Raw genomic sequence first — 26,998 nt, forward strand, 5'->3', positions numbered from 1 at the left:
AGGTCCTCTTAGGTTGGGGAAGATGGAATGGAAAAGACAGAAAAAAATTAAACTCCTAGCTTTCTCCACTTCATTTCTGATGTTTATAAAAAAAAGTCCATGCCCCCAATTTTCTACCCTTGTCGAAAGTAAAGTATTACATCTGAGGAAGAGAGGGAGCTGAGACATTTCCTTCTCTCAAAACTTGGATTGCTCTGGTTATTCAATTTGCAGTTGTGAAGAGGCCCATGGCATATAATGTACCACCCTTTTAGCCAAAAACTTATTGAAAAGTGCGGTGTTGATACCTCCATCATAAAGGTATGTTTCAATCTTGTTCAGAAAAGGTGGTTAGAATATAAAATTCCCTGTCACAAACCATTGTTGGCGCAAAGTCTATCAATTATTTGAAGTTGGAATTAGATACCTGCTTGAAAAAGGGGACTATTAAATTGTCTGGGGAGCACACAGGAGTGTGGAATTAAAATAGGCGGCTCATGCAGAGAAAAGCACCAGCATAGATTTAATGGGCTAAATTATCCATTTCTGGACTGTAACATTTGATGATCCTATATAACCATTTAGAAGATGGATAGTGACCACCGGGTAAGATATATTATAAAGTAGACTACAATGGGATCTATCTTTACCAACCCTTTCTCCTCCAAGTCAATTGCCACTATATTGGAAATCCCCAAAGTGGAGATTTAGGTCAAAATATTTTGGTTCAGTCAATCCAATGTGCAGCATAACTCTGCAGTTTGTCTCAGAGGTAGATAGCTCTGGTGACCCAATGGAAACAGATACATATATTGACTGAAAGTGACTTTTGGTTCAGTGGACACAATTTCCTTTCTCTGTGCAAGAACTACTGCTTCAATTTTAACAGAACAAAACCCTGTCAGATTGATCGTCACTACCACAGTTTACAATAGCCACATTTTGCTGCCACTGTTTTGCAGCCAGTGAAATGCAGGTGCAGGAATGTCAGTAGCAAAAATGTGAAGCAGAACTTTTTGTCACTGAGACATTTGAGCTGAAATTGTGTGGCTCCTCTGGTCTTCTCCAGCCATAACTCAGATGGCAGTCCAGTGGAAAGCCCACAAACTCTACATACTCTTGGCCTTGGACAGGAGTTCCCATGGGTTCTAGTAAGGGAATAAACCTCCCTTTGGCCCTTACTTGTACACCCACATCAGAAAGCATGGAGTTTTATATATCGAACCAGAATCGGATGCTGATGCCAAGGGACAGCATGTAGATGAGAAACTGGAGGAGGCTTTGGGGATACCACAGGAAATAGTGCAGAAGCAGGAAGCGAAGCATTGCAGATTTTCTGACTACAACTGGATAGATAAGAATGGAACCAGTTGAGTATAGTCCCATCCAGCTGGATGACAGTGAAGAAATCTGCATTCCTCCAATTCTGGCCTCTTGTTCATCCCCAATTTTAATTGCTTCACCATTGGCAGCCAGATCTTTGGCTGCTGAGGCTGTAAGCTCTGCAATTGCCTCCCTATATCTCACCACACCTCTACCTCCTTTATCCTCCTCTAAGATGCTCCTTAAGCTTTGACTATGCTTTTGGCCATTTTCCCTCGAATCCTCTTATGTGACTCAGTGCCAAATTTTGTTTGATAACGCTCCAGTGAAGCGCCTTGACTTTTTAACTACGTTAAAGGTGATATATAAATGCAATGTTATAGTAGATATCTCAAAATTTTGAACACACAACGCTGAGGAAAAGCTTATATGTGCACTGGGATAATCACAGAGATTCCCACCCCAGCTTATTCAACTGCCTGATGAAGTAGTTTCAATAATCAATACTAATAAACAGTAATCAATATGAACTACTTCTAACTGAACTTTGCTAATTAAAATAGTTCACTTGGAAAGAGGTATTTAATCTTCCTCCAAACTGGCAATCTGCATATTCATATATAGAGATCGGCTGACCTCAGCAAGCAGTAACCAATTTAAAATGAGCATCAGTTGTCCAGCTGCCAAAAGTTCACATTATAAAGAGAGAACCTTATACACTGACCATTTAACATCAGTCGGGATCAGTGCTACTGACTCATATTTAATGGCTCCATATGATAACAGGGAGACTAAACTCCAACAATGTAATGTAATAAAGGTGGTAATGTTCCAAACTTCTATCGATTCTGGAACAGTTCCTGCAGATTGGAAGGTAGCAATGTAACCTCACTATTTAAGAAAGGAGGGAGAGAGAAAACGGGGATCCACAGATCTGTTAGCCTGACATCAGCAGTAGGGAAAATGCTAGAATCTATTATAAAGGATGTGATAACTGGACACTTAGAAAATAATGGTAGAATTGGGCAGTCAACATGGATTTATGAATTGGAAATCATGTTTGACAAACCTTTTAGAGTTTTTTGAGGATATAACTAGCAGGATAGATAAGGGGAAATCAGTGGATGTGGTGTATTTGGATTTTCAGAAAGCTTTGGATAAGGTCCCACACAGGAGGTTAGTAAGCAAAATTAGAGCACATGGGATTGGGGGTAATTTACTGGCATGGATTGAGAATTGGTTAACGGGCAGAAAACAGAGTAGGAATAAACAGGTCGTTCTCAGGTTGGCAGGCTGTGACTAGTGGGGTACCGCAAGGATCAGTGCTTGGGCCCCAGCTGTTCACAATATATATCAATGATTTGGATGTGGGGACCAAATGTAATATTTTCAAGTTTGCTGATGACACAAAACTAGGTGGAAATGTGAGCTGTGAGAAAGATGCAAAGAGGCTTCAAAGAGATTTAGACAAGCTAAGTGAGTGGGCAAGAACATGGCAGCTGGAATATAATGTGGAAAATGTGAAGTTATGCACTTTGGTAGGAAAAACAGAAAGGCAGAATATGTCTTAAATGGTGAGAGATTAGGAAGTGTTAATGTCCAAAGGGTCCTGGGTGTCCTTGTTCATGAGTCACTGAAAGCTAACATGCAGGTGCAGAAGGCAATTAGGAAGGCAAATTGTATGTTGGCCTTTATTGGAAGAGCATTTGAGTACAGAAGAGGTCTTGCTGCAATTGTATAGAGCCTTGGTGAGACTGCACCTGGAGTATTGTGTACAGTTTTGGTCACCTTACCTAAGGAAGGATATACTTGCTATAGAGGGAGTGCAATGAAGGTTCATCAGACTGATCTCTGGGATGGCAGGATTGCCCTATGAGCAGAGATTGAGGAGACTGGGCCTATATTCTCTAGAATTTGGAAGAATGAGAGGTGTTTTCATTGAAGGATACAAAATTCTTACAGGGCTCAACAAGGTTGATGCAGGAAGGATGTTTCCCCTGGCTGGGGGTGTCTAGAACCAGGGGACAGTCTCAGAATAACAGGTCCCGCGATCACCGCCTTTCTTCCCCACACTGGGGAAGTGGGGGAGAATGACGATAGGCAGTGGAGGGGAGGGAGACCACGAGCAGGAGGGAACAGGGAGCAGAAGTGGGAGGGAGCGGGGAGCGAGTGGCCAAGGGGGGGGAGAAGTGGCGAGGTGGGGAGTGAGCGGCGAGCAGACGGGTGCGGGAGGCAGCAGCGCAGATAAGCGCAATGGCAGGAGGGAGCGGGGTGCTGTTGGGAATGGGATGGAGGCAGCGATCGCAGTCACTGTGGGGATTTGAGTTTCCTTTGTTTTTGTTTTTGTGATAAATTGAACAGCGTCATCTTTACTACCGGCAGCTGCCAAAAATATCGCAGACAGTAATATTTCAGTGCATGAGGCTGCATTTGTGCATGTACAAGTACTGAGCCAACTAGTGGTTGTGTTGTCAGCAAACACAGCCTATTTAAAAGGCTGTCAGCCCTGCATATCGTCTCTCTGAGCATTCAGCAGCAGTGTATTACAGAAATGCCTGTGTTTTGAATTAAATAGCTCAATCAACAAGCAAGCCGCCAGGCAACCATGTCAGATGTAAGAGTAAGGGTGGCCCCATGGTTCAATGATGCCTCCCTGATATTTGTCAATTTTTGCTCTGCAAGATTGCTGCAGTGGCTCTATAGTTGGCATTAATGTTAATCTAACAACTTTTCCAAAAGTGTGAGCCGTCACAACCATGCCGACATTATTTAAACTACCCTCTAATGGCCCCACAGACAAACATTGACGGAGGTCCCCCTCTTTCACACCCAGACCCCTTGCAGAATTGCCAGCCCCCCATCCCACCACACACACAATTCCCTTGCAGCTTCAGCATGGCACAATGTCTGCTGCAAACCCTACTTCCCCTAAAAAACTACTGTGAATTTACCTTCCCTTTTGAGGCACTAAGGACTCTTGTCTCAGTGGCACCAGCTTTTAAAATTTGAGAAAATTAAGGCATGTGAGTGCCATATGTCAAACACAAAATTGAGAAAGCTTCATTGGATCACAATGAATAAATTCCAATGCATTTAAATCAGTATGTAAAACATTTAAATGATGATGCTGTTGCGTTGGGGCATCAGTGCCACCATGGTACTTCCCTGCCTCCGACAAAATCGGAAAAAAGCATTATGGCACCAGGTTTGATGGTGGACAGCTCCATGGGGATTCTCTGGCCCTCCATGCCAATGATCCTACCTTCAACAGGAGCATAATATTCTGCCCTTGTGTGTAGGAAGTGTCTCCAGCTGCTTGAGCTCAAGCTCAGGATTTCCAAGCTTGAGGGGCAGCTGTAGTCAATACAGAGCATCAGGGAGCAGGTGAGTTTCCTGGATCATACGTTTCAGGAGGTGGTCACCCCAAAGGGAGTGAGAGTTCAGGATAATAGATAGGTGGCCATTCGGAAGAGTAGGAAGAGGCAGGAAGTGCAGGAGTCTTCAGGGTATGCGCCACTAGCAAATTGGAGACTGCTGGGAGTGATGACATCTTGAATGAGTGCAGTCCAGACCATAGCACCAATGGGCAAGGGATTGCACGGGAGGGAACAGCAAAGAGTAGCTTTGCAGTCATTATAGAAGATTCCATAGTTAGGGGGGCAGACAGGCATTTCTGTAACTGCCATCATGAGCATGGTGTGTTGCCTCCCTGGTGCCAGGGTAAAGGACATCATGGAGAGGGTGCAAGGGTGCATAATATTCTGCTGGGGAAAGGAGTAAGCCAGAGATTGTTGTACATGTCAGTATCAATGACATAGAGAGCACAGGTATTGAGGTCCAATGGACAGATTTTCAGGAGCAAGGAAGGAAGTTAAAAAGTAAGACCTCGAAGGTTGTAATCTTTGGATTACTTCCAGTGCCACATGCTAGTGAGAGTAGAAATAGGAAGATAGGGTTCAGACAAGTATTTTCCCTTAAAGAAAAAGGGTGGAGCTAACAAATCTGGAGCCCCCTGGATGTCAAGGGGCTTAAAGGAGAAGATAAAGAAAAACCATGGAAGCTTATGACATATACTGAGAGCTCAACACTGCAGAAAACCTAGAGGAGTATATATCAATGATTTGAACTTGAATGTACAGAGTATGATTAAGAAGTTTGCAGATGATACAAAGATTGGCTGTGTGGTTGATAATGACAAAAAAGCTGGTGACTGCAGGAGGATACCAATGGACTAGTCAGGTGGACGGAACAGCGGCAGATGGAGTTCAGTACGGAGAAGTGTGATGTAATGCATTTGGGGAAGGCTAACAAGGCCAGGGAATACACAATTAATGGTAGTATACTGAGAAGTGTAGAGGAACAGAGGGACCTTGGCGTGCATGTCCACAGATCCCTGAAGGTGACTGAACAGGTATAAAAGGTGGTCAAGAAGGCATACGTGATACTTACCTTTATTAGCCAATGCATAGAATACAGCAGCAGAGAGATTATCCTGGAACTGTATAAAATATTAGTTAGGCTAAAGCTAGAGTGCTGCATTCAGTTCTGGTCACTGCCCTATAGGAAAGATGTAATTGCACTCGAGAGGGTACAGAGGAGGTTTATGAGGGTGTTGCCTGGACTGGAGAATCTTAGGTATGAGAAACAATTGGATAGGCTAGGGCTGATTTCTTTGGAACAGACCTAATTGAAATTTATAAAATTATGAGAGGTCTAGAGTGGATAGGCAGACACAATTCCCCTTGATTCAGGGGCCATAGATTTAGAGTAAGAGATAGGTTTCGAGGGGATTCAATGGGAATTTTTTTCACCCAGAGGGTGAGATGATAGGAATTTGGAACCCATTACCTGAAAGGATGTTAAAGGCAGAAACCCTCATAACATTTAAAAAGTACTTGGATATGCACTTGGAAGTGCCATAACCTAAAAGGGTACGGACTAAGAGCCGGAAAGTGGGATTTAGGCTGGATGGCTCATTGTCGGCTGCCACAGATGTGATTAGCCAAATGGCCTCCATCTGTACTGTAAATTTCTATGATTCTATGTAACTACCTCCTAAGTGGGTGTATTCCTACAACATAAAGCTGATTTGGTACTAAATTGGCAATCTGTCTGACAAGGATAAAGAGTCATGATGGCTGATGGAGGAGTTGAAATGTCTTGATCTCATGCAGCTGGATGGCTCCTCTGAGTTTGAGGCAGCAGCACATTACTGAGCAGAGCTAAAGTTGCTTTACTGTGGCTGCAGATACAATATACTTGACCTGAAAGTGCTTGATGCTAGAGTAAGATCCAGAACGTGTTTCATTTCTCAGATCAGACATCCCTTACTCTCAAGACAATAAAATTCATTATTGAATAAAAAGGTATCTTTTTTTTTAACTACAAATTTCACCAATTGCTTTGAATAAAAATACCCTTAATGAATACAGTTTTAGCATTCTTGGTTCATAGCTGAAGATTTCTGCCTTTATCAATGAGACAATAAATGAAGATATACAGTATAGCATTGCTAATCAGTGCCATTAACAAGTCTTTCTGTCATGATGGTGGAGCTCCTTTGGTAGACACTTTTGTACTGGCCACTTGCAGCTTTTTCAGATGTGATGTGCTTCCCCAAATGTATAGCCAGACAACACAAGCTTTCAATTATTTATTATAGAAATGATGACTAGACACTCCCCAAGCAAAGTGTTGCATTCGTGCCTCCAAATCCAAATGAATTAGACAATGCAATACGTCTTTTTGAAGTTTTCCACTCTTGAGCTGTTATAGGAACGTAATTCAAATCAAAATCAGGGTCTGTCTTGTCAAGATTTACAGTAGGGGGAAAGATCCCATGAAAGCAGGCGAGTGCTGTAAATGCAGTTTCAATGGCCCCAGCTGCCCCCAGGAGGTGACCAGTGGCTCCTTTAGTGGAAGAAACAGCAAGAGAATGTGAGTGTTCTTTGAATAATCTCTTGATGGCTTGATTTTCAGCTGCATCCCCTAGTGGTGTGGATGTGGCATGGGCATTGATGTATGTAACATCCTCTGGTATGACTCCAGCATCATTCATTGCAGCAGACATAGACCTGAGAAAAATCACAGATAATGCAAAATTATATTCATACAAGCCTGAACTCAGATTAAACAAAATATTAACCTACAAAGAAATACATGCAATGGTATGCATTTGATAAAGGCTCACTATTGGAATGCTAACCTGTTTTTTTCCACTCCAATATGCCGTTGGACCTGCAATGTTTTCCTAGCAGTTGTGCTTTTTGTTTATATTAAGCACTGTATTGTAGGTGGTAAACTGTACTACTAGCTGATGTACTGTACTTTAGTGCCTCCTTAAAATTCTACTCTTAGTTTAATTGGCACTGCGAAAGGATTGTGACTGTCACAATTTGGGCTCTCACCAGACATTTTTCCTCATACCCAATACAAAAGGCCACTCACATTGGCAGTCCTTGGTTCCCACAAACCAGTATCCCATAATATAGTGTGTCTAGGGTAAACAATTAACCTCTTAGGCTACTGATAAATGGAAATAATACAAGCTGCCTCATAGTCTCTCTGACAAAAAAATCTGTCAGAGTAGTGGGGATGTTACTAGGTACCTAGAATAATGATCCAGGAGGCAGGAGTTCAAATCCCACTGTGATTTTGAACTGAGTTGTTCATCTCATTAAAACAAATAAATGTTTTAGAAGACTTGACAGGATAGATGCTGAAAGGCTGTTTGCCCTAGCTGCAGAGTCCAGAACAAGTGTTGGCCAATTAAGACTGAGACGCGTAGATGTTTCTCCACTCAAAGGGATGTAAAACTTTTGGAATTGTGAATGTTTAGAAGACGAGTATATTTAAGACTGTGATCAATAGATTTTTCAGCAGTAAGGGGTGTAGGTATTCAGCCGTGATCTTATTGAATGGCGGAGCAAGCTCATTGGGCCATGTGGCCTACTCCTGCACCTATTTCTTACGTTCTTAAATAACAATTTGACAGAGTCTGCATCTCAGGCTATAAGCAATTGAGTAAAATTAAACAACTGGAGCAAACACAGACAACTTAAAATTCTCCTCATGGTTTCCAGCCCTATCTCTGAAGTCTCCGCCAGACCTACACCAAAAACATTAGAATTAAAACATTACAGCGCCGTACAGGCCCTTCGGCCCTCGATGTTGCGCCGACCTGTGAAACCATCTGACCTACACTATTCCATTTTCATCCATATGTCTATCCAATGACCACTTAAATGCCCTTAAAGTTGGCGAGTCTACTACTGTTGCAGGCAGGGCGTTCCACGCCCCTACTACTCTCTGAGTAAAGAAACTACCTCTGACATCTGTCCTATATCTATCACCCCTCAACTTAAAGCTATGTCCCCTCGTGTTTGCCATCACCATCCAAGGAAAAAGACTCTCACTATCCACCCTATCTAACCCTCTGATTATCTTATATGTCTCTATTAAGTCACCTCTCCTCCTCCTTCTCTCCAACGAAAACAACCTCAAGTCCCTCAGCCTTTCCTCGTAAGACCTTCCCTCCATACCAGGCAACATCCTAGTAAATCTCCTCCGCACCCTTTCCAAAGCTTCCACATCCTTCCTATAATGCGGTGACCAGAACTGCACGCAATACTCCAGGTGCGGTCTCACCAGAGTTTTGTACAGCTGCATCATGACCTCGTGGCTCCGAAACTCGATCCCCCTACTAATAAAAGCTAACACACCATATGCCTTCTTAACAGCCCTATTAACCTGGGTAGCAACCTTCAGGGATTTATGCACCTGGACACCAAGATCTCTCTGTTCATCTACACTACCAAGAATCTTCCCATTAGCCCAGTACTCTGCATTCCTGTTACTCCTTCCAAAGTGAATCACCTCGCACTTTTCCGCATTAAACTCCATTTGCCATCTCTCAGCCCAGCTCTGCAGCCTACCTATGTCACTCTGTACCCTACAACATCCTTCGGCACTATCCACAACTCCACCAACCTTAGTGTCATCCGCAAATTTACTAACCCACCCTTCTACACCCTCTTCCAGGTCATTTATAAAAATGACAAACAGCAGTGGCCCCAAAACAGATCCTTGCGGTACACCACTAGTAACTAAACTCCAGGATGAACATTTGCCATCAACCACCACCCTCTGTCTTCTTTCAGCTAGCCAATTTCTGATCCAAAGCTCTAAATCACCTTCAACCCCATACTTCCGTATTTTCTGCAATAGCCTACCATGGGGAACCTTATCAAACGCCTTACTGAAATCCATATACACCACATCCACTGCTTTACCCTCATCCACCTGTTTGGTCACCTTCTCGAAAAACTCAATAAGGTTTGTGAGGCACGACCTACCCGTCACAAAACCGTGCTGACTATCGCTAATGAACTTATTCTTTTCAAGATGATTATACATCCTGTCTCTTATAACCTTTTCCAACATTTTACCCACAACCGAAGTAAGGCTCACAGGTCTATAATTACCAGGGCTGTCTCTACTCCCCTTCTTGAACAAGGGGACAACATTTGCTATCCTCCAGTCTTCCGGCACTATTCCTGTCGACAATGACGACATAAAGATCAAGGACAAAGGCTCTGCAATCTCCTCCCTAGCTTCCCAGAGAATCCTAGGGTAAATCCCATTTGGCCCAGGGGACTTATCTATTTTCACACTTTCCAAAATTGATAACACCTCCTCCTTGTGAACCTCAATCCCATCTAGCCTAGTAGCCTGAATCTCTGTATTCTCCTCGACAACATTTTCTTTCTCTACTGTAAATACTGACGCAAAATATTCATTTAACACTTCCCCTATCTCCTCTGATTCCACACACAACTTCCCACTACTATCCTTGATTGGCCCTAATCTAACTCTAGTCATTCTTTTATTCCTGATATACCTATAGAAAGCCTTAGGGTTTTCCCTGATCCTATCCGCCAATGACTTCTCGTGTTCTCTCCTTGCTCTTCTTAGCTCTCCCTTTAGATCCTTCCTGGCTAGCTTGTAACTCTCAAGCGCCCGAACTGAGCCTACATGTCTCATCCTAACATAAGCCTTTTTCTTCCTCTTGACAAGCGCTTCAAATTCTTTAGGATACCACGGCTCCCTCGCTCGACAACATCCTCCCTGCCTCACAGGTACATACTTATCAAGGACACGCAGTAGCTGCTCCTTGAATAAGCTCCACATTTCGATTGTGCCCATCCCCTGCAGTTTCCTTCCCCATCCTAAATCTTGCCTAATCGCATCATAATTTCCTTTCCCCCAGCTATAATTCTTGCCCTGCGGTATATACCTGTCCCTGCCCATCGCTAAGGTAAACCTAACCGAATTGTGATCACTATCACCAAAGTGCTCACCTACATCTAAATCTAACACCTGGCCGGGTTCATTACCCAGTACCAAATCCAATGTGGCATCGCCCCTGGTTGGCCTGTCTACATACTGTGTCAGAAAACCCTCCTGCACACACTGGACAAAAACTGACCCATCTAAAGTACTCGAACTATAGTATTTCCAGTCGATATTTGGAAAGTTAAAGTCCCCCATAACAACTACCCTGTTACTCTCGCCCCTGTCGAGAATCATCTTCGCTATCCTTTCCTCTACATCTCTGGAACTATTTGGAGGTCTATAAAAGACTCCCAACAGGGTGACCTCACCTCTCCTGTTTCTAACCTCGGCCCATACTACCTCAGTAGACGAGTCCTCAAACGTCCTTTCTGTCGCTGTAATACTCTCCTTGATTAACAATGCCACCACCCCCCCCCCCCCTCTTTTACCATCTTCTCTGTTCTTACTGAAACATCTAAATCCCAGAACCTGCAACATCCATTCCTGCCCCTGCTCTACCCATGTCTCCGAAATGGCCATTTCCCAGGTACCAACCCATGCTGCAAGCTCACCCACCTTATTCCGGATGCTCCTGGCGTTGAAGTAGACACACTTTAAACCAGGTTCTTGCTTGCCAGTGCCCTCTTGCGTCCTTGTAACCTTATCCCTGACCTCACTACTCTCAACATCCTGTACACTGGAACTACAATTTAGGTTCCCATCCCCCTGCTGAATTAGTTTAAACCCCTCCGATATACATCTTGTATATTGGACCTTTGATGCAATAAAACATCCCAATGTGTTTCACAGGAATGTTATCAAACAAACTTTGACACTGAGCTACATTAAGAGATATTAGGACAGATGACCAAAACCTTGGTAAAAGAAAGAGGTTTAAGGAGCGTCTTAAAAGAGGGAAGAGAGGCAGAGAGGTTTAGGAAGGGAAGTCCAGCGCTTAGGGCCTCAGCAGCTGAAAGCACAGCCGCATATGGTGGAGTGATTAAAATCAGGAATGCTCAAGAGGCCAGAATTGGAGGAGTGCAGATATCTGAGGGTTGTAGTACTCGAGGAGACTACAGACATAGGGTGGAGTGAGGCCACAGAGATATCTGAAAACAAGGAAGTGAATTTTAAAATTGAGACCTTGCTTAATCGGGAGGGCAACGAGCTCAGGATTGGTGTGTGAACAGGGCTTGGTGCGAAATTAGGACATGGACAGCACAGTTTTGGATGACCTTAAGTTTATGAAGGGTGGAAGATGGAAGGCCAGCTAGGAATGCATTGGAATAATTAAATCTAGTGGCAACAAAGACATGGATGAGTATTTCAGCACAGATGAGCTGAGACACAGCAGAATCAAGCTATGTTACAGAAATAGGCGGACTTAGAGATGGTACGGATACACGCTCGGAGACTCATCGAGTCAAATATGACACCAAGATTGTGAACAGACAGGTTTAGTCTCAGACAGTTGCCAGGAGGTGGGATGGAGTTGATAGCTATGGAACGGAGCTTGTGGATTGTGAAGATAATGGCCTCAGCCTTCCAATATTGCTGCTCTTCCAGTACAAGATGTCAGACAATTTAGAGACAATGGAGGGGGGAGGGGGGGGGGGTCAAGAGATGGTGGTAAGGTACAGGGTACAGCTGGGTGTCGTCAGTGTGGAATCTAACTCAGTTTTTAGATTCAAAGCGATTCTTGACAACGCAGCCGGCGGGGACGTCATCAGAGTCCACCAACCTGCGCACATGTGCAAACGGGCCCCTGCTCTCTGCACGTGCGTTGCGTTCCGCATTGCCAGGAATGGTACACGCATGCCCAGATGACGTCATCGCATAACGCGGGAGAGCGTGGGGGGGTGGAAGTGGGGTGTGGGGGAGAAGCGGGGTGCGGGGGAGAAGCGGGGTGCGGGAAAGAGAGCGGCGGGGGAAAGCGGGGTGTGGGAGAGAGAGCGGGGGATGGGAAGCAGGGAGAGAGCAGGTGGGGGAGAATTACCCCCACCCTCGCTCTCTCCGGCCATTCCCCACCCTCACCCCCCGCCTGCTCTCTCTGGCCATTCCCCACTACCCCCCCCCCCCATCTGCCCACTCTCTCCGGCCATTCCCCACGCCCCTCCCCCCCACCCGCTCGCTCTCTCCGGCCATTCCCCACCACCCCCCGCGCCTGCTCTCTCCGGCCATTCCCCGCCACCCCCCGATCTCTCCGGCCATACTCCAGCCAGCTGATCTCTCCGGCTATTGTGTGCTGCCTTGTGTTTACATTGTCTTTGTGTGATTATTTGAGCACTGTGACGTTTTAGGCGAACAGGCTGCATTTGCGCATGTACCAGTGCAGCGCTATCCAATGGCTGCATTGTCAGCAAATGCAGCCTTTCAGATTATGTTGCCAAGGGGCAGCACGTAGATGAGAAACAGGAGGGAGTCAAAGATGATTATGTTTTTGATTGGTTCTTGGGGGGGTGTGTCACAGGCAAGGCCAGCATTTATTGCCCATCCCTAATTTCCTTGAGAAGGTGGTGGTGAGCCATGTTGTGTAGGTATACCCATAGTGTTGGTAGGGAAAGAGTTTCAGGCTTTTGACCAAGTGATAGGGAAGGAATGGCAATATAGTTCCAAGTCAGGGTGGCGAGTAGCCAGTAAGGGAATTTGCAGGTAGTGGTGTTCCCATGCATCTCCTGCCCTTGTCTTTTTAGGTGGTAGAAGTCACAGGATTGGAAAATGCTGTTGAAGGAACCTTGGCGAGTTGCTGCAGTGCATCTTGTAGGTGGTACACACTGCTGCTACTGTGCACTGGTGGTGGAGGAAGTGAATGTTTAAGGCAAGTGGGCTGTTTTATCTTCACTGGTGTCAAGCTTCTCGAGTGTTGTTGGAGCTGCACTCATCCAAGCAAATGGAGAATATTTCATCACACTCCTGACTTATGCCATATAGATGATGGAAAGGCTTTAGGGAGTCAGGAGGTCAGTTATCACAGAATTCCTGGCCTCTGACCTGTCCTTGTAGCCACAGTATTTATATGACTGGTCCAGTCAAGTTGCTGGTCAGTGGTAACCCCCAGGATGTCGATGGTGGAGGATTCAGCAATGGTAATGCTGTTGAATACCAAGGGGAGATGGTTAGATTCTCTCTTGTTGGAGATCATCATTACCTGCTTGTGTGGCTTGCATATTACTTGCCATCAGCCAACCCTGAATGTTGTTCAGGTCTTGCTGCATACAGGCACAGACTGCTTCAGTATCTGAGGAGATGCAAATGATACTGAATATTGTAGAATCATCAGCTAACATCCCCACTTCTGATCTTATGTTGGAGGAAAGATCATTGGAGATGCAGCTGAAGGTGGTTGGACTTAGGATACTAAACTGAGGAACTCCTGCAGCAATATCCTGGGGCTTTGTGCTAGGTATGACTAACTAGTGGACAATTTCCCCCGATTCCCATTGACTTCAATTTTGCTCTGGTTCCTTGATGCCACACTTGGTCACATGCTGCCTTGAGGTCAATGGCAGTCACTCACCTCACCTCTTGAATTCAGCTCTTTTGTCCAATTTTGAACCAAGGCTATAATGAGCCCTGGAGCAGAGTGGCCCTCGCAGAACTCAAACTGAGCATCGGTGAGCAAGTTGTTGCTAAGTAAGTGCCACTTATACCACGGTCAACGACACCTTCCATCACTTGGCTGATGATTGACAGTAGACTGATGAAACAGTAATTGGCCTGATTGGATTGGTCCTGCTTTTTGCGGACAGGACATACTTGGGCAATTTGCCACATGGTTGGGTCGATGCCTTTGTTGTAGCTGTACTGAAACAGCTTGGCTATGGGTGCAGCTAGTTCTTGGGGAACATCAGAGGTAACTAAGACAGCAGGAAGATAGGCCCCTGCTGTTAATTCTCTGGCTACAATGGTAACAATGGAACCAGGTGAGTGTGACCTAGCTAGACAACAGGGGAGGCATCTGCACTCCTCTAATCTGGCCTCTTGCAAATCCCTGATTTGAATCACTTCACCATTGGTGGCCATAACTTTAGCGACAATGGCCCTAATCTTGGAAATTCCCTCCCTAAACCTCTACATATGTTTACCTTTTAAGGAGATGCTCCTTAAAATCGACATCTTTTTTCACGTTTTTGGTCATCCGCCCTAATGTCCCCTTATGCAGCTCGGTATTACATTTTGTTCGATAATGCTCCTGTGAAGCACCTTGGGACCTTTTACTGCATTAAAAAGTGCTACATAAATGTAAACTTGTGTTGTAGATATCTCAAATTTGAACATACAACTCTGAGGAAAAGTTTATATCTGAACTGGAATAATCACAGTTCCCCACCTGAGCTCATTCAACTGCCCAGAGAAGAAGTTTCAATAATCAATAATAAACAATAATCAATACAAACTATCTGTAACTGAACTTTGTGCCTAACACTAATTAAAACAGTTCACCTGGACAGAGATGATTAATCTTTCACGGAACTGGCAGTCTGCATATTCATATTCAGAGATATGCTGATCTCAGCAAGCAGTAACCAAATTTAAATGGTCATCAGCTATCCAGCTACTAAACACTCACTTTATAAAGAGAGAACCTTATACACTGACCATTTAACATTAGTGCTACTGAATACTTGAACCCCTCTGGACAACTTGTTTGATACATGTTACACTTTCAGACAAGATGGCTCCATATAATAACAGGGAGACTAAATTCCATTAAGGTAATCACTCCTTTCCAAATATTAATCATGAGCCCTTTTCTCATGTCATTCAGCCGTTTCCAATTTCTCTAATCAAATAACTTATGCTCAGTTACATAGGTAACTTCAGTAAAAGTGATGCAGAACTCAAAAGAACTACTCAGGCAATTTTTTTTCCTGCTCAAACTATCAAATATGTAGAACAAATTCCTGGCAAAGGCAAATAGTACTGCATTAATTAACTAGTTCTAACAAGAGCTGGATTCATGCCTCGTCAGGAATGGAACTGAAGGTTATAACGGTGTTTACATCTTTAGAGAATGGTTCTTCTGCCAGTTGCTGAGTGGATACAGGAAAGGCTGAGTGTCCCAAAAACAGACAGCTACAATGCTGAGGACTTGTGCTCCAGAACTAGCCGGACCTCTGGCCAAGCTGTTCCAGTACAGCTACAACACTGTCATCTACCTGACAATGTGAAAAATTGCCCAGGTATGTCCTGTCCACAAAAAGCAGGACAAAATCCAATCCGGCCAATAACTACCCCATCAGCCTACTCTCATTCTCAGCAAATTGATGGGATGGTGCGTCAACAGTGCTATCAAGCGGCACTTACTCAGCAATATCTGCTCACCAATGCTCAGTTTCAGTTCCATTAGGACCACTTGACTCCAGACCTCATTGCAGCCTTGGTCCAAACATAGACCAAAGAGCTGAATTCCTCGGGTGAGAGTGACTGCCCTTGACAACAAGGCAGCATTTGACCAAGTTTGGCATCAAGAGCCCGAGCAAAATTGAAGTCAATGGGAATCAGGAAGAAAAATCTTCACTAGTTGAAGTCATACCTGGCAACAAAGGAAGATGGTTGTGGTCATTGGAGGCAAATGATCTCAGCTCCAGGACATTGCTACAGAGCTCCTAAGTCAATGTCCTAGGCCCAACCATCTTCACTTGCTTCGTCGATGACCTTCCGTCCTTAAGGTCATAAGCGTGGATGTTCACTGATGATTGCACAGTATTCAGTTCCATTCCTAACTCCACAGAAAATGAAGCAGTCCATGCCCATATGCAGCATTTAGATATGGGCAGGTAAGTGGCAAGTAATATTCGTGCCACGTAAGTGCCAAGTAATGACTATCTCCAACAAGAGAGACTCTAACCATCTCCCTTGATGTTCAACAGCATTACCATTATCAAACCCCCTATCATCAACATTCAGAGGGGTTACCGTTAACCAGAAATTAACTGGACCAGCCATATAAATACTGTGGCTACAAGAGCAGGTTAGAGACTGGACATTCTGTGGTGAGTGACTCACCTCCTAATTCCCCAAAGCCTTTCCACTATCTATATGGCACAAGGCAAGAGTGTGATGGAATGCTCTCCACTTGCCTGGGTGAATGCAGCTCCAACACTCAAGAAGCTCGACACCATCCAGGACAAAGCAGCCTGCTTGACTAGCATCCCATCCACCATCTTGAACATTCACTCCTTCCACCACCGGCGTACAGTGGCTGCAATGTGTACCATCTCGAAAATAAACTGTTGTAGCTCACCAAATCTTTTTCGACAACACCTCCCAAACCCGCAACCTCTACCGTCTAGAAGAACAAGAGCAGCAGGCGCAAGGGACCACCACCTGCCAGTTCCCACCAAGTCATAAACCATCCTGACTTTGAAATATATTGCTCTTCCTTCATCTCGCTGGGTCAAAATCCTGGAACTCCCTACCTAACAGCACTGTGGAATACTTGAACCACACAGATTGCAGCGGTTCAAGAAGGAAGCCCATTACCACGTTCACAAGGGCAATTAAGGGTGGGTAATAAATGTAGGCCTTTCAGCGGCACCCACATTTATTTTTTATTTTATTTATTTAGAGATACAGCACAGAAACAGGCCCTTTGACCCACCAAGTCTGTGCAGACCAACAACCACCCATTTATACTAACCCAACAGTAATCCCATATTCCCTACCACCTACCTACACTAGGGGCAATTTACAATGGCCAATTTACCTATCACCTGCAAGTCTTTGGCTGTGGGAGGAAACCGGAGCACCCGGCGAAAACCCACGCGGTCACAGGGAGAACTTGCAAACTCCGCACAGGCAGTACCCAGAATCGAACCCGGGTCTCTGGAGCTGTGAGGCTGCAGTGCTAACCACTGCGCCACTGTGCCTGAGAATGAATAAACAAAAAAAATCAAGAAACACTGTGGAAATTCATCTCCAATGTGTGTAAACTGCATCCCATCATGCTCAAAGGCCTTGAGCTTATATGTGTAAAGTTAAGCATATAAATGCTTAATGTGCTCAAATTCCTTCACCTGCTACTTTAATTGGCATATTATAATAGGTTATTGCTTGCTATATGAACAGAATATATGAATGCATTAATAATTCATACACGAATCTTCTCAGTGTATTTTCAAACCGCAATGATTTCTGTAACAGCTTTATTACCTAAATGAGAATGAAGTTGTTGGGAGCGCAGTCTCTCTTGCACATAGACTGGTACTCATCCTTTCACACCAGATGAAATGTTGGTTGCTCAGTGGGATGCATTTCATGCAGCATATTTATACTGAAAGCCTCTGTTTTTTTTTTTAAAAAGGTGAAGGTTGTTCCTGATTAATAAGTGAAAATCTGTGGTCCAGTCAATCTGAATGGTTTCACTTGCCATGAGGAACTGGCCCTCCTAATTATTGGGGTGGAGAGGGAAAATTGAGGAATCGTGGCAACTGAACTGAACAAGTCATCCTCTTGCTCGCCCTTAAAATTCAAGCAGAGAGTCACATACAGGGAAATTAGCCCCAGCACACAGCATTGTAGCAACGCAAAATACTGCAGATGCTGAGAATTAGAGATTAAAAACAGAAAATGCTGGAAAGTTTCAAGTCGACCAAAGTATTTGTATAAGTTGAAAATGAAGTGCTATCAGATTATACTGTTGTGCATGTACCTATTTGTCATAAAACATTGAGGGAAGACAAAATTATGTGGAACAGTGTGAGCAACAGGGATACTAGATGTTAAAAAAAAAATGGCTTTATACACGGAAGCTAATTTGAGGCTCTCCAGGTGCGGTCCCACTAATGCCTTGTACAGTTGCAGCAACACTTCCCTACTTTTATACTCTTCCTTTAGCAATAAATGCCAAAATTCCATTTGCCTTCTTTATTACCTGCTGTACCTGCAAACTAGTTGGCTGCGATTCATGCACGAGGACACCCAAATCCCTCTGCACCGAAGCACTCTGAAGTTTCTCTCCATTTAGATAATTTGCCTTTCTCGTCTTCTATTCCATTTGTAAATTTCTTATTTCTTTATTGCAACTTACTATCCCACCTATTTTAGTGTCATCTGCAAATCTGACTATGGTACCTTCTATCCCTGCATCCAAGTCATTAATATAGATTGTAAATAGTTAGCATTAAATGTGGCCATTTCTTTTGTTCCTAGCACTGTAGAGGAAAACAGAAGAGTACAAGAAAACCTGTTTGTTTACCCTTTCACAATTTAGAGGTCAATTTTCCCTCCCGTTTTCCAAATTTCCCGTTTGTCTGGCAGTTCAGATCCCAGACAAGCCCCCAATTGGTTACGGCCACCTGGTGAGGGTGGTTTGCACTGTTCAACTCCCACCTGACTGCAGCAAGTATTTTTTGGTTATGAGGGTATAACCCTAACTTGTTTTATTTGTCAAATGAACAGCTGCCTTGTGGGCGTCTCGGGAGAGACCACGGCTAAGGGAGTAAACCCTAACAGAAAATCCGGAGTGGAACCCCGTAGGCGGTCATGTGTCACCTTTGGCATGTTTCCGGCAGTTCCTGCAGCCATACCGGTGCCAAACGTCGTGCTCTGCACTCCTTTGGACCCCACCAGAAAGGCCGAGAGGGGGGTTTTGACGCTTGGGCAACTCTCAACCTCCATACATTCGCCCAGGCATGCGCCATGGAGAGGTCACTCCATAGTTGCCTCACAGCGACTGACACCACTGACCACCTCTAGGCGCTTACCCATTGTCTCTCGAGACAAGGAGGCCAAAGAAGAAAGATCCTTGTGTTCGTTCTGCACCTCTGCTAGATATTATGTTCCAGGAACAAAAAAAAAGACTTGCACTGCTCCAGGATTTTGAAGTCTGATACAACTGTAACATTTGTCTTCATAGCCAGGCACTCACCGTTAAGTACAAACATCCCTTTAATTTTGATTGGAAGCCAAAAATTTTGCTTGCAACATTGGGCTTATGTCTCTGCTCAGGTCAACACTGAGCAGATAAATAGGCATAATGATACTACAAATTTGAGGGCAGTTTGGTCAGGCTATTGTGTCAAGAGTACAATTTCAGGGCCTTAATGCCCACTACCTGTAAAACATTTTAATTAATTAAATCATTGGGGTCAATTTTAACCTCCTTTGGACGGAAACAGCGTGCGAGCGGAATTAAAACCAGTCAGGTCCACTTAACAGCCCTAGGTTACACTATACCACTACAGGCAGGCAAATGCCGAATTAAATTGGATCAGTCACTGCCCAATGTTCTTAGTGACACAACGCTACTTGTGCTGCAACTTAGAGGGCAGTCCAGCCTGGTGGCAAAGCTGCCAGAAGAGGCCATGTTACATTTTCGTTTTATCATTTATGAGGTTCCTTGGGGACCCAGAGGAGCACTTGTGCTTCTACAGGTCCCAGCAGGAATTCTTGGGCCTCCCCTCCCCACACTAGGGTTATGAAACTCCCCCAGTACCATTCTTATGCCAGGTATCATACCTTTTGGTCCCCAATTAGAAAAATGTGAAAGGCCCCAAAAAGTTGGAGCTGAACCCTGGATGTTTCCCACAGCACTGTAAATAGAATGCAATGATCATGTACATGTGATCCACAACTTGCACAACAGGTAGTATGGAAGTAATAAATACAACATCCATTTTATATAGAAGTGAAGCTCATTTTACAGTTTAAAAAATGCCAACAGGCCAAATCTAGAGGCTCCAAAACCTCTGTTAGGATTCCCTAGAGGATCATATCCAGAAACCATCACAAATAAGGAATCCCTTCTATATGTTCACTGACAATACACAACTTTACCTCTCCACCATGCTGATCACTGTTATGCTAACTGACACCAACCTGTAAACGATTCACAATTTATTCTGGCTCAACACTGGTAGTAGAACCTTCAGCCCCTACACTCCTGGACTTCTCTTTATTCACTCCTACCCACCCCCCCCCCCCCCCACCCTTCTCTATATTTTCTCACTCTTCCTTGGCTCCCCTGCAAGTGTCACTAGACATTTTAAGTGAAAGGTGCTATAAAAATGCAAATAGTTCTTGTTGCAGTAGAGATCCAAATCACAGATGAGGACTCACTAGATATACATGAGGAAGACAATGTGACTCATCAAATTTGTCCACCTGGAAAGATCCTAGTTACCTATCATGGCTCCCAACTGTTTTTTTTACATTATTTCAGAATTATTGCTTCCATTACCCAATCCAGAAGTCCTAGCCACCTGTTGCTCGCTCCATGTGTCAACAACTTCCTGACATCAGTGCTAAATTTATTTTTACAACTTTGAACCTGGGATCCACTTGCCCTAATATTATGAATTAGTTTGAGATGATGTTCTGCATTTTACCTTTTCTATACCTTTCACTATCTTGTGCACTTCTATAAAATCGGCTTTCAGATGCCAAATTTCAAACTGAAAAACCCAGGTTTCTCCAGGCTTTCCTCATAATTCAATCCTCTGAAGCTCTCCTAGGGGATCGAACCAGAAAACCCCAAACCTGCACTGTAGAATCTTTAAAATAACAGGGGGGTGAGTTTCCGCTGCGTTCTCCTGATCGTCTGCTGCAATTTCAGCAGAACCACAGAAACCCTATGGTGTTTATGTAATTTTCAAGGTTTCTGTGATCCCCCACTGATGTTACATCATGTGAGCAGGAGAACCCCTACAAAAATTTACCACCAATATTTAGGGCTACTGATTAAAAGTAATTAAGTCAAATTCTATTTCTTTATATGGATGCTGGGAGTTTCAGTATTTTGGCAATCAATTTCCACATTTCCATCCATAAATCATCAATCATTTTGATTTATATCCATATGCCTAAACCATCTGGTGAGGAAGAGAGGGTTTCAAATCTGTTTCCAAACCTGCAGTTTGGTACCTCTAGTCCCGATCCTGATAAATTTGCTCATATCCTTCATCAGATAACAAAAATTTACCTAAATGCTCCATCTCCTCCAGCGCTGGGAGCAGTTATATGAGTGGCATCCCCACAGAGTCCATAACCTAGTATTTCTGCATAGATTCGTGCTCCTCTCGTTACAGCATGTGTATATTCCTCCAGTAGCAGCACTGATGCCCCCTCTCCCATTACAAACCCTTCTCTGTCAGGGTGGAATGGACGTGAAGCCAGTTTGGGAGTAGAATTGCAGCTGGTGCAGAGAGCATGTGCCCTTGCAAAGCCTGCGATAGATAAGGGGGTGACAGAAGCCTCGACTCCACCAGCCAGCATCACCTCCGCGTCGCCATGGAGGATAAATCTTGAAGCATCCCCTATAGCATGCATTCCAGTGGCACATGCAGTCGATACTGCATGATTCGGGCCTTTAAGTTTATATTTAATACTGATCTGTCCAGTTGCCATGTTGGAAAGAATTCTAGGAATAAAAAAGGGACTCACTTTTTTATAACCTTTTGTTCTAAATGTCAAAGCAGTGTTGGTAATTTCATCGAGTGGGACCATACCCATACCAATAGCTACTCCAGTGGTGACCTGGTCCTTTTCAGACTGTGGGTACCAGTCGGAATCTTTAAGCGCAAGATTTGCTGCTCCTATTGCCATTATTGTAGCAGACGACATAGACTTTGCCTCAGATTTTGAAACAAATTTTTCTTCATTGAACTCTCCCTCCCCATCACCACGAGGCACACAGGCAGCTACTGTACAAGGCAAGTCTCTGTATTTTGATTCGTCTAAAGATATAACACCACTGTCTCCTTTCAAGATTCGGTTCCATGTGAGCTGAGTGCCGACTCCAAGTGGAGACACTAAGCCAATCCCAGTAATGACAACTCGCCTTAGATGTTTTGGAAGGGTTGTGCTAGTGAAACAGCGGGTGTTTAATTCTGTATTTATATATTTAAGATTGAACAGCCGATACTTGAAAATCTTCATGAGCAGCTGCTTCCTTTGTGGCAACATATTACCGGATCATCACTTTAGAAGGAAAAGGCACTTGGTTTCACCTTGAACAGTAAAGATGCATAGGAAAATCCTAAAACATACCTGTAAGAGGTAAGCATATATTTTTTAATGAAAAATTGACTTTAAACTTCTTGTACTATAACTTTGCTGGAGGACAAAATGCATACTCACAGCAATAATGTCTAACTACAAAGGAACTCACAGAATGGTCATTCATTCCATTTTAAAGTGCAATTTACCATTTAAAAAGAGGCCACAAATTCAGCTCTAACCAATAGATTCTGTCCTTGACTCTCTAGAACATCCTCTCTCTCCAGCACTGTAATATTTTCCTTAATCAATACTGCTACCCCAACTCCTTTCTTTCCTTCCCTACCTTTCCTCAACACCTTGTATCCAGGAATATTTAGTTTCCAGTCCTGCCCTTTTTTGAGTGAGTTATCGCCAGGACATCATATTTCCACGTGGCTATCTGTACCTGCAGCTCACCAACCTTACTGACCACATTCTGCACGTTCACATACACGTGCAGTAAACCTAACTTAGACCATATTACATTCAGTCTTCCTCCTCCCCCATCTAATACCTTACTATTTCCTACTCTAGTGCTAACAGTCTCTCCCAATTCTCTGTGCACCTTGGTTTTCCTCTCTATCATCTCCTGGTTCCCACACCCCTGTAGTTTAAACCCTCCCCAATAGCACTAGCAAATTGCCCCGCAAGGACATTGGTCCCAACTCTGTTCAGGTGCAACCCATCTGGCTTGTACAGGTCCCATCTTCCTCAGAACCAGTCCCAATATGCCAGGAATCTAATGCCCTCCCTTCCTGCACCATCTCTCCAGCAACGCATTCATCTGCTCTATCCTCCTGTTTCTACACTTACTTGCACATGGTACTGGGAGCAATCTGGAGATGATTACCTTTGAGGTCTTGCTTACTAGTCTCGTTTCTAGCTCCCTAAACTCTGCCTAAAAGACCTCATCTCTCTTTCTATCTAACGTTGGTACCGCTATGCACCACTACCACTGGATGAACCCTCCCTCCTCAGAGTGCTCGGCAGCCAGTGACATCCTTGACCCTGGCACCAGGGAGGGAACATAACATCCTGGATTTGTCTGCGGCCACAGAAACGTCCGTCTGTTCCCTTACCGAATCCCCAATCACTATTGTTTTTCTAATCTTCCTCTTCCCCCACACAGTATCACTGAGCCAGCCAGGGTGGCATAGACTAGGCTCTGGTTGCATACCTCAGAGGAACCATCACTCTCACCAGTATTCAGAACAGCATTCTGGTTGGAGAATGCAATCCACTTAAGGGATTCCTGGATGACTTGCCTGGTCCTGCTTGACTGCCTAGCTGTCACAAATTCCTTCTCTACCTACACAGCTTTAAGCTGTGGGTGACCACATCTATAAACATGTTATTGACAAAACACTCAACCTCACAGATATGTTACGGTGATGCCAGCTGCTGCTGAAGCTCTGAAACCCGGAGCTCAAGCTACTGCAGCTGATGACACTGCCTGCACGTGATTATCCAGGACATGAGAAACGTCCTGGAGTTTCCACACGGAAACAGTGGGCGGCACAGTGGCGACCGCAGCCTCACAGCTCCAGTGACCCGGGTTCAATTCTGGGTACTGCCTGTGTGGAGTTTGCAAGTTCTCCCTGTGTCTGCGTGGGTTTCCTCCGGGTGCTCCGGTTTCCTCCCACAGCCAAAAGACTTGCAGGTTGGTAGGTAAATTGGCCATTATAAATTGCCACTAGTATAGGTAGGTGGTAGGGTAATATAGGGACAGGTGGGGATGTGGTAGGAATATGGGATTAGTGTAGGATTAGTATAAATGGGTGGTTGATGGTCGGCACAGACTCGGTGGGCCGAAGGGCCTGTTTCAGTGCTGTATCTCTAAATAAATAAAAAATAAATAAGAAATAGGAGGAGTAGGCCATTTGGCCCCTCAAGCCTGCCCCGTCATTCAATAAAATCATGGCTGATTTGCCACAGACCTCAATTCCTCTTTCATGCCAGCTCCTCATAGCCCTCAATTCCCTGATATTTCAAAAATCTATCTACCTCCTCTTTAAATACTTTGTGATCTAGCCTCCACAACTCTCTGGGGTAGAGAATTCCAGACATTCACTCCCCTCAGAGAAGAAATTCCCTCACAACTCAGTTTTAAATTAGTGTCCCCTTATTCTGTAACTATGCGCCCTAGTTCGAGATTCCCCCACTAGTGGAAACATCTTCTCAACATCTACCCTGTTAAGCCTCCTCAGGAACAGGATGCACATGTCACAGGTCTGAGCTGCCCTGCCATGCCTTGATTTATTAGACTATTAAACTTACTACTTAAAAATAAAGACTCACTCAGAGCTGCTTCTCCTGTGCATTATCACATTATTTTATAGGAAGGTTAACTGAAATATCTTTACTTAGCTATTGTCTGAAAATCTTAGATTTTAATTTCCTAAAAAATTCAGACTTCTTTCATTTTACTATTCTCTATTAATTAGAACTTTATCCCCTAGATCTTACTGATAATTGAGCACTGATTTTAATTATATCAAATTGGCTTTAGTTTTTATACTATTTAATCCATCCAAGTCTTACTGTATTGTAAATGAATTTAGATGAAATTAAAAGCTTACCAGAAAATTCACAAGTGACTCCTACTCCTGTGACATCACTTCCTAACTTTTTTTCTCCCCTCTCGTTCGGTTCAGACTCACAGATCACAGCCTGATCTACTGCTGGTCTACTTCGCACAGCTCCACTCCCAGCCCGCTTTGTACTGCTCCACTCTTCTCCCGGCCTGCTGCGCACTGCTCTTGGCCTGCCTCATACATCTCTGCCCCGCTGCGGGCCCGCTCCGCACTGCCCCGTTTCGCTTTGAATGGCCCCGCCTCGCACGGCTCCGCCCCACACCGCGCCCACTTGGCACAGCTCCACCCCACGGCCCCTTTCCGGGCCTGCTTCGCACAGTTCCTGGTCTCATAAATCAAGTGGAGAAACAGCCGTCGCTTTGATGAAATATAAATACAGTGTGAGAGAGGGACTGAAAGAACAGAAAATGCTAGACATACTCAGCAAATCAGGCAGCATCTGTCAAGAGAGAAACAGAGTTAATGGCTGGAATTCTACATCCCCCCAAACGAGCAAGTTGGTGGCAGGGGCGTTACATTGAGTGGGAGGTGCAGACCCCCTCTCACCCCGCTGCCCTGCAATTTTGCACTGGGTGACAGCAGCAAGAAACGGCCCAGCCACCCCAGGCCAATCAAGGCCTTTAAATGGCCAAGTAACTGTCACTTAAGAGGCTCCTCCAGCCTCCGTGAGTATTTTACCATGGGCAGCCAGATGGCAATGGCCCAAGAAACCCACCAAGGGCCGCTCCCGAAGCCCCAACCGCCCAACACCCTCCAACCATACCCTCCTTGCCTCACCGGGGCCTGGCCAATTGTCTCCTGGGGCCGAGCCTCCAGTTGCCTCCGATGGCTGGGTGTAGTCCCAACAGTGGCCACCTCGCCCATTGGCGCTACTGGGACAAAGAGCTGCCAGCCCTCTGATTGGCCGGCAGGACTTGCTGCGTCAAGCCGGTTGGAAGTCCCACCCAAGAGAAATTAAGGGCCTGAGGAGCGAAAAATCCCAGCCTGCCTCTCCAGCTCCGGCCGAGGCGGGCTCGCCACCGACTTTTCAGCCGGCCAGTTTGCCGAACGTAAAATTCCAGCCGATACTCCAGGTCTGTGGCCTTTCAGCAGAGCAAGAGACCTACCAGTTGCCAAAAGCGCAGACGCAAGTCACCGACGAGTCAGTTTTAACCCGCCCCACCTCCCATAACGTCACAGGGTGGGCGGAGTCGGAGACAGCACCCAATAACAAAGAGCACCGGCGATCGATACCAAGAGCGGCGCTGTAAAGCTCGCGTCATCATTTTCCTGTCTTGTGTTGCCCTCTCTCCCAGGATTGCTGGCGTGATTCTGTTAGCTTATTATTAAAATATCCAGCGCATCATTGGCTTTCCGGTTATTTTTTTTGCCAGCCAATTCGGAATTGTGAATTGCGGGCTGATTGAGCCGGTGTGACTGGCAGCCGTGCCTGCGATTCACCGAAGAAGGAGAGATAAACCAGCGCAAACCCGGCCCTGCTCTTGGGCTCAATATCCAGGGCTGTGTGGCCCGTCCTCCACTGATCCGCCATGGCATCAGCGGCTGTGACCGAGTTGAGCCAGAACCCGGAGCAGATCTTCCTGGACGCTTCCGAGCTGCTGCTGAGATATGCCGACAACATCCTGCGGTAAGGACTCAGCCCAGGGCGGGGGTGAAGGAGGAGGTTCAGCCGCCGGCTTCGCTTAGATTGGCACAAAACTCGGGGGGGAGGGGGGACGGTGAGAATGATTATTAAAGGTTAAAGAAAATATTCCCCCCCACTCCCTTGTTGGTCTACCCACCCTCTA

The 26,998-nt window shown here is 44.9% G+C and overlaps 2 protein-coding genes across 5 annotated transcripts in view; one reads left to right on the forward strand and one right to left on the reverse strand.

Annotated features, from left to right (window-relative positions):
* Nucleotides 1-5,391: 5,391 nt before the first annotated feature.
* oxsm (3-oxoacyl-ACP synthase, mitochondrial) lies at nucleotides 5,392-26,795 on the reverse strand. 4 transcript variants are annotated; one of them, XM_068059897.1, is made up of 4 exons: nucleotides 26,318-26,795; nucleotides 25,197-25,568; nucleotides 21,560-22,626; nucleotides 5,392-7,376 (listed from the first exon to the last, which is right to left on the reverse strand). In XM_068059897.1, the coding sequence occupies exons 3-4, from the start codon at nucleotides 22,540-22,542 to the stop codon at nucleotides 6,974-6,976; spliced, it is 1,386 nt and encodes a 461-aa protein (XP_067915998.1). In that variant the 5' UTR covers nucleotides 22,543-22,626; nucleotides 25,197-25,568; nucleotides 26,318-26,795; the 3' UTR covers nucleotides 5,392-6,973. The 4 variants fall into 4 exon arrangements, with proteins under 4 accessions (XP_067915998.1, XP_067915988.1, XP_067915971.1 ...); XM_068059887.1 differs by lacking the exon at nucleotides 26,318-26,795 and having other exon boundaries at nucleotides 25,197-25,951; XM_068059870.1 differs by lacking the exon at nucleotides 25,197-25,568 and having other exon boundaries at nucleotides 5,393-7,376.
* ngly1 (N-glycanase 1) overlaps nucleotides 26,188-26,998 on the forward strand; it is a 106,896-nt gene continuing 106,085 nt past the window's right edge. The window contains exon 1 of the mRNA XM_068059858.1: nucleotides 26,188-26,838. Coding sequence (XP_067915959.1) covers nucleotides 26,741-26,838 — 98 coding nt within the window. The 5' untranslated portion in view covers nucleotides 26,188-26,740. The remainder of the gene's footprint in view (nucleotides 26,839-26,998) is intronic.

This window comes from Heterodontus francisci, chromosome 2 (assembly GCF_036365525.1).
Source record: "Heterodontus francisci isolate sHetFra1 chromosome 2, sHetFra1.hap1, whole genome shotgun sequence".
NCBI lineage: Eukaryota > Metazoa > Chordata > Chondrichthyes > Heterodontiformes > Heterodontidae > Heterodontus > Heterodontus francisci.